The 8116-nt window shown below is 38.9% G+C and overlaps 1 protein-coding gene across 5 annotated transcripts in view; it reads right to left on the bottom strand.

The window, feature by feature from the left end:
* Positions 1-2706: 2706 nt before the first annotated feature.
* The window catches only part of KAT6B (lysine acetyltransferase 6B), a 190619-nt gene continuing 185209 nt past the window's right edge, over positions 2707-8116 (bottom strand). For 3 of the 5 annotated variants that reach the window (XM_084634100.1, XM_084634099.1, XM_084634098.1), the window contains exon 17: positions 2707-5882. In XM_084634100.1, the coding sequence (XP_084490226.1) occupies positions 3403-5882 (2480 nt within the window). In that variant the 3' untranslated portion in view covers positions 2707-3402. The remainder of the gene's footprint in view (positions 5883-8116) is intronic. The other 2 variants (XM_084634101.1, XM_084634102.1) reach the window with 2 other exon arrangements.

Below are 8116 nucleotides of genomic sequence, written 5' to 3'. Positions count from 1 at the left end.
AGAGTCGGGGTTCTTTCCATCTTTCACACCACCAGCCATAATAAAAGGTTCTGCTGTCCTAATTAGGCCCTCTTCACACTCTAGCAACCCCATGTTCTTTTGATTATTCCTGCAGTAGCATCTGTGCAAAACTCATGGTCCCCACAGGGAATGCTGATTACAAGTCAGCAAATAATTCTGTTGATCCACTTCATTGAAGAGAATCCAGCTGATACTCTCTTCGCTATGTCGGTTCTTCACGGATAACAGGAGTAAAAAGAAGTGAAAACTGCTTTGTTACTAAAGTGAGCAGAGGTGAGTGACACTGAATATACACATGGAGCAGATCTATCTAGGAAGACAGGAGAGTTTTATAAAGCAGAGTTGTCAGTGTATAAATGCCACAAATAAAGAACTCAAAAGATGTCAAAAGCACTTGTCCTTCTGAAAGTAATTTGTTTCTGAAATTAAGTATTTATTATGTGCACACAGTACACAATTTTTCATGAAACTTTCAATCATATATTACAATGCTGAGCTCTCGCAATATTCTAGACTCAGCATGCTCAGGGCCAGAGCGCCACACACCAAAACAACAGCTGGACCTGGCGTGAACAGTGCTGCAAAACTGGTGTCGCACAGCAGTGGGTAAGGCCCAGTTGTCTTTATTTTTGATTTCATATAAATATACAAATACAAGTCACATAATATGCTGCTTCTATTTCACTGTGCAATCATTTAACACACACAGCTGCAGAGCTCCAGTTTAGAAATTTACACGCACACACAAACCTGCATGTGTTAATCTCCCATCACACATTGAAATAAGCACAGTTTTCTCTTCATTTCTCTTTGTCTTTGTTGTATTTCCCTAAAAATGAAGAGGCTACGGCAAAAACATTACAGCAGATGCTGCTCCTCTAAAGACATAGGCAAGTGTTTAGTTTTATGCACTATACATAGTCCCACTGGTTTCAACAGGACTATTCAGAGTGTATAAAGTTAAGCATGTGCGTAAATCTTTGCAGTCATGTCCTTAATGCAGCATTATGGTTGACAGTTGAAACTCCCAAGAGACAGGGGTTCAAAGTTATGATTCTCACAATCACCATAGCCCCTGTTCATGCACACACCTACATATGTGAAGTAACTTCACACGAGTAGCCCCATCAAATTCAAACGGGATGACTCAGACATATAAAGATACTCACATGTGTAAGAGCCTGCAGGACCAGGGCCTTAATCTGAACACACTGGACATAAGTATTAAGGGGTGTTGTTTTTGTTAAGTAACACACACATTTCTGACTTTTGAGCAGTTAGATGCCCAACTATGAAGCTTCTTTTATAGATGTTTTTCAATGATGAATTAAGATGGCTGATGATTTTATTACGTCTACCATGTTTTAAAACTCAAATTATGCAAAAAATCAATATCAGCTTTAAGCGCAGAAACATTTTTAGAAATTCTCATAAAGATACATCTTTTCTGTGGTTTTGTTTCACATGCACCTGACCTCGATTTGAAAGACACATTTCATTATGGCTGCATTTATGAGTCATTTTCAATTTTTATATATCTACAATTGCCAGGGCAAAGTTGTTTAAATATGCAATACTGTGAGGCAAGTTCAGTTCTGGATGTTCAAAACATCTTGGAAACTGGATAACTCTCCATTGTAACTGAAGATAGTAGTCAAAAGGACCAAAGGGAATGCAGGTTTAATATTGAGAGACGGCTCAGCACAAACGCTGTGTACACAACAGTAAAACAGCCTTTTAACAAAGTAACAACTTTCTTTCTTTTTTTTTTTTTTTAAAGAAAAGTAGTCCACATTCATTAAATATTTGGTAATGTCTTATATATGTAATTATTCAATATTTTGTTTTATTCAAGTTATTTTTTAATTATCCTAGATATTTTTATTTTCACAAAGTATACCCGGTTGTGAAGTATAATCTACATTTAACCTTTAAAGGCCTAATCCAAAACCCATTGACTTTAAGAGGCTTTGGAGCAGGCCCCCTAGTCAAAGAGATCTGTAATGAACACGGTAAGGCAAAGTGATAATTTTCCATGCAACATCAGACTATGACAAACACAAGAGGCTAAAAATGGCTCATCATAATTTATTTTATGTTAAAATGTACAGCTTGGGGTTGTTGGTTTTTTTTTGTTTTTTTTTAAGTGACTGACTAAAAAGATAACAGATAAATACAAGAGTGTCACTGGGTCCTATTTTACACATGTATCAAGCCTCTTCTGCTCGGCCCTTACAGTCACTCTGTACAGGTACAAAGGCTACAAAAAAGGGAAGCAATATAAACAGACACATAACTTTTGCCTTTTTACATGCGATCTGTAAGCTTAGTTTGAACTATTCACACGCTACTGCTCTATTTTTTTCCCTTAAAAAATAACTTCAATATTTTATAAAGATAGAAAAATCTACAGATGGAATGAAAATGTAAAGTTAGAGGCATTTCCATAAAATAGCAACTTTACACCAAATTCACTATTTTTTAAAATCCTGCCAAGTATTTGGACATATGTGAAAATGTTTCAAAACATGACAAATAAACACTGAGATATGCTTCATTCTGTCAACAAAAGTCTGTAATTATAAAACAGAAAGCTGCCTTTTTATTCCCCCCCCCCCCCCGGAAAAAAAACCCAACAGAAATCAGTCACCAAAAATGGAAAAGAGTCTCAACTTTACACCAAACATTTAGCAATAAAACCCTTTGAACTAACAAAAATGTGAATAGCTTTTACAGTTTTTTTTATTTTTACAAGTTTTATAATTAACAAAAATATAGTTTTGTTTTTTTACCCTCAAACTAGGGTAACCTAATCAAGGCAAAAAACTTAAGAAATGGCTTACTGTTAAGCACAACACTTGTACAGTACTACAAAATGCACTGTCACTAACAAAGACATTAGCGGCATGCGGAAGTGTCACCTTAAGAAACAAAATGTACAATAAATGAAATGCTAAAAGGCATTTACATGTGGGGGAAAGTGGAGAGAAAGCTCAGGGTCCAGTACTAAGTTTTGGAGTCTATGTATCCACATTTTTAATGGGAGCAGGCACATAAAATGGCTCTGAACCATTGGCTGCTGTGTAATTGCAGTTCGTAGAAAGAATTCTTCCTTTCCAGAGAACTTCAGTTAAAATTAAAAAACCAAAACAACTTCCCAGCCCCCCCCAAAACAAAATCAACAAAAAAAAAAAAAGAGAGGTTTAAGAAAGAAAGAAAGAAAAAAAGAACTTGTATAAGGCTTTCTGCTGCATACAGCTTTTAACATGGTGCCAACAAATGTTTTTGCATTCACACCAATTGCTGGTTTTGAAATCGTACTCTCCTATTTGTGCAGATCAATCCAATACGCCAGTTTGGTAATCTGACTCTCCAAAGAGCCTACCTTCTCATGTAGGATCCATTAAGAGACTGTTTAGACATGCCAGTATTCATGTAGCCATGATGCCCTGGAGGAGTGTACATCATGTTACTGTGTGGTGTTGTCTGCATTGGTTGCTGTGCATATGGCTGAGTTCCCATCATTCCCATCTGCATCTGCATAGGGTACTGGGCTGTTTGATTCATATATCCGTGGTTACTATGATATCCGCTGTTCATCATGGGCTGGGACATACTATATCCGTTCATAGCATTAAGGGTGTTCATATTCATGTTCACTGAATTGACATTATAAGCGGGGGCTGGCATCAAATTTACACTCATATTCATACCACGTTGCATTGTTAAGGTCCGTGCGGGTCCTTGCATGGCCACAGTCTGTGAAGCACGCCCATAGATTTGTGACTGATGGGCTGCTGCCGCTGGGGGCAGAGGGGCTGATTTGGTTCTCACAGACACGTGGCCTTTGCTGGCCATCTGAGTTTGCAGTCTTTGGGTATGGGATATTCCAATATTTGATGCTGCCATGTTACGCTGCAAAAGGGGAGGAGGCAAATTCATGGGAGGTGGAGTAAGATTAGGGGGCGGGGTCATAGTAGCCTGTGCTTGGGGTCCTCCAGGAACAGTGTGTGGAGATTGAGAAAGCTGAACAAGCCCTGTGTTACTTAAGGGTGTGGACAAAGAGGCACTGTTTGCATAGGAAGTTACAGCAGCTGAATGGCTGTAAGGCAATGAATGATCCATAAGTGTGTTAGTTAACTGTTGCAGTTTGGCAAGGCTAAAAGTGGCAGATGGCTGTGGGTAATGCCCTGCTCCAAATTCACTCTGACCCATTCTTTCATATAGGCCAATGTTGGCATTGCCAGTCTCTGGGATTTCAGTTAACTGCATAGGTGGTGTAAAATTAGCAGCCATGCTACATTGAGATAACTGTTGGTTGCTGCTCGGTGGCCTTTCAACAACACAGCCTTGAGGAGATTTTACATTACAGGTAGGAGGAGAATTGATGTTGGTTTGTTGCATCATACTGCAGCTTCCATTAATATTAGACATTTGCTGTGTCACTGCACAGCTACTCTGTGTTAAGTTACTAGATGTAAGGTTGCTATACGAGCAACTGTTTTGGGAAGAGTTGTTTCCACAGATGCTACTTCCCATTGTAGAATCGTAACTGCTTGGGTTTTCATAGTTTTCCGTTGTGCTCTCGATGCTTCCTAGATCACTAAACCCACTATCCACAACTTGCTGTGAATGATCAGACACTGATGGGACATCCATCATTGGGCTGGTCTCCATGTTCTGTAAAGATGGCACAGAGATGGCACTTTGATCTGGGCTGATTTGAGTATAACTGTTCTCTAATGGAGGAACGTTTGGACTATTAACGGAACGAACTGACTGGCTAGGATGAGAATGGACAGATGAGACTGGGCTACTGTGGTCAGATTGTTGGCAATCATCCAGTGTGGTCATTTGTGGACTTTGGTCAGTATGAGTATAATTCTGCAGGCTTCTACATGCCTCTTGCGTCTCTGAACAGTCCTGAAATGCATCTTCCTGTTCACTTGTTTCCTGGGTTAGAGACTGGACTGCTTGTACTGTCTCTGAATCAATCTCCATAGTTTCAGTACTTTCTTCCTTGAAATCAGAATTTAATTCTTCACTCTCCTTTTGGTCCTGATTATTATCTGTATGATCGTAATCAGATTCAGGCACAGGCCCTGAATCTGCAGTAAGCTCTTTATGGTCACCTTCACACACAGCTGCAAGGTCAACACCACAGTCCATTAAGTCTTCCTGATTTGAATTACCAGTTTGTACATTTAGGTCTAAAAAAGACTCCTGGTTCTCTAGCACTTCTTTGAAGGCTTCTCCTGGTAACTCCTCTTTCTCCACTTCTGTTGAACCCATATGGCTATCATCTTCATCATCTGCATCATGATCCTCATTGTGAGACGGTTCTTCCTCTTCTTCCTCCTCCTCTTCATGATCATCCAAATGCTCAGGCTCATCTTTTTGCGCATACATTTCCTTCTGTGGGTCTTTATCTTGATTTTTTGCACTGACAACATCTTCCTCTACATTTCTTTCTTCTTCCTCTACTTTCATTAGATCATTTTCTATGATTTCAAAGTGTTCACTGGGTGGGTTTAGAAGCTCAGGTTCCAGCTCTTTTACCTCATCTTGAGGCTGCAAATTCTTAACAGGCTCTTTAATCTCCTCTTCTGCAATAGCAGGAACTTGGCAGGGCTTGTCTTCAGATACTTGCTTCTGTTCCTCTACTATTACCTGGTAGTCAGGTTCCATAGGAGTCTCAGGTGGGGTGTATAAATTAAGTTTAAAACCAGGCTTTCTTTCTTTGTTCTGCCTCCACTTAGATGGACCACGCTTCACTCCTTTGGGCCAGCCCTGTTTACACCTCAAAGGTTCAGGATTGTCTTTCGTGCTTTCTTCCAAAACAGCTACATCCTCTGTGTTGTCTTTGGGAAGCAGAGAACAGAGAAAAGAGAAAAAAGGTCTTAGTTTGCATAAACAAATCCATTTCTATCAACAGACAGAACTGATTAATCCAAAATTAACTTATACATTCTTAAAAAAACTTTAGCTAATTAAACAAAAGTTATACTGCCAATAAATAGATACTCTTAATCTAACCACACATGACAGTAAGTAGGGGCAATATTTACTATATACACACTGCTTCCCACTCAGTAAAACTACACAAGAGTTTTAAACATTAGAGCATACTAGCTGAATAAATGTAGACAGACACCTTATTTGTAGCACTATAACAGTCAGCCTCATAACTATATATGTATTTAAAAATGCTACCTGATACTTCCTGAAAGAATTTTAAGCAAAAAACAATTTTAAACTGCAGAAAATGTACCCTACAAACCTTTGATTTAATATAAACTATCGCCTCACCTTGTGGTATTTATAAAATGTGGTGGACAAATAGAATACAAAGCTAATTTGCAGAATAAAACAGAATGCTACAAAGTTTACAATTGTTAATCTCTCCCACTAGTGAGATAAACTAACCCCAGAGTGATTTTTACACACAAGAGCTCACATACATGCACCCCTCTATACAGTAATATGCACCTTTATAAAAGATGGATATCAACTCTCATTATCTAGATATGGAATGCATGACTACATCCTTTTTGTTATTGCAGAAATGATACAGCCACTGGATACACAAAGGAGCTCTAACTCTAGGAAGTGTTCGATGCACAGAAATGCTGAGTTCGATGCACAGAAATTATTGCTCCAGTGCTGAAAAAGGAAAATAACTTTTCCTCCTCACAAGAAGCGTCTTGCAATACAAACCAAAATGTGGGGGGAGATTCCATGCAAAAACATATTCTGAAACAGAACTAAATAAAATTGAAAGCAGAGACAAAATTAAAAAAATCAACCAATTCAATTAATCACAAAAACAATTAGAATGAAACGTATTTCCGTGTTGAATATTGCTGCCTTCAAAGACACAGCTTCAGAAAAAGCGTTACACTCTTAAATACTACCTCCCACTGAAAGGGTTACTCCAAAAGCATGGCAACAGTTGGGTTATGTGAACTAGACTCTTAGGTCTCATCTATACACAAATACCAGTATAGTTACAGCAGTACAACCCCACTACTGGGGATGCAATTTTATAAATATAAGTGTGCTTACACCAGTACAGTTTATTTCTGTACAGGAAGTGGGATAAACTATACCATTATAAGGCATCTTTACACAGGTAAAACAGCATCCACACTAGGGGTTGTACTAGTGCAGGGGTTCCCAAACTGGAGGTCGGGACCCCTAAGGGGGTTGTGAGGTTATTACATGGGGGTTGCGAGGTTATTACATGGGGGTTGTGAGTTGTCAGCCTCCACCCCAAACCCTGCTTTTCCTCCAGCATTTATAATGGTGTTAAATATAAAAAAAGTGTTTTTAATTTATAAGGTGAGGGATGGGGGTGTCACACTCAGAGGCTTGCTGTGTGAAAGGGGTCAACAGTACAAAGGTTTGAGAACTACTGTATTAGTGTAACTATATTGGTAGACTATCATACCCCTAACCAACAGAGTTATACGGTACAAAAGCTGTGTGCAAACCAGGCATCAGCAGATGATCTCTTAGTTGGGCAACACAAAAATTTAACTTCCTGACATGTCCTGAGAACTATTAGTTCTCCAGTACCAAAGAGGTACCTGCAGCTTTTGAGAGAAAAGAGTTTGTATGTCGGAATCCATAATTCACTCCAAAATTGGAATTAAACTGATGTTTTCATCTGAGAGTTAAGAGGGAGAGAGATGAAGATTTTCCCAAAATTGCTCATTGGTGAATACACATTACATCCTTTAGCTTTCCAGCTGGGCAATATCCTTGAAATCTAACTTGATGAGCAGCTGTTAAAATGTACATTAAATAAATTGTTGTGCACTTTTTAGGGAAGACCAGGGATCCTAGAACCAAACACCTCCCTACAAATCAACAGAAGAACCCAGGATTTTGGCAGCTGTGCCAGTGCTTAAACAGCCCCAGGCTATTTTGAAAGATGGAAAGCGAAGTCTCTGGGTGCTCATGGTGGAAGAATGTGAGGTCTCAGAGTTTATTAATATAGCCTTGCAGAACTGCCAAACTAAAGTGAAGAGGACATATTGTTCCTGGGGAACTAGGCAGATTTCAGTAGTTCTCATAACTAAATTGGTGTCAA

This window comes from Lepidochelys olivacea (assembly GCF_965140295.1).
Source record: "Lepidochelys olivacea isolate rLepOli2 genome assembly, chromosome: 7".
NCBI lineage: Eukaryota > Metazoa > Chordata > Testudines > Cheloniidae > Lepidochelys > Lepidochelys olivacea.
This window is presented reverse-complemented; position numbering and strand designations above follow the sequence as displayed.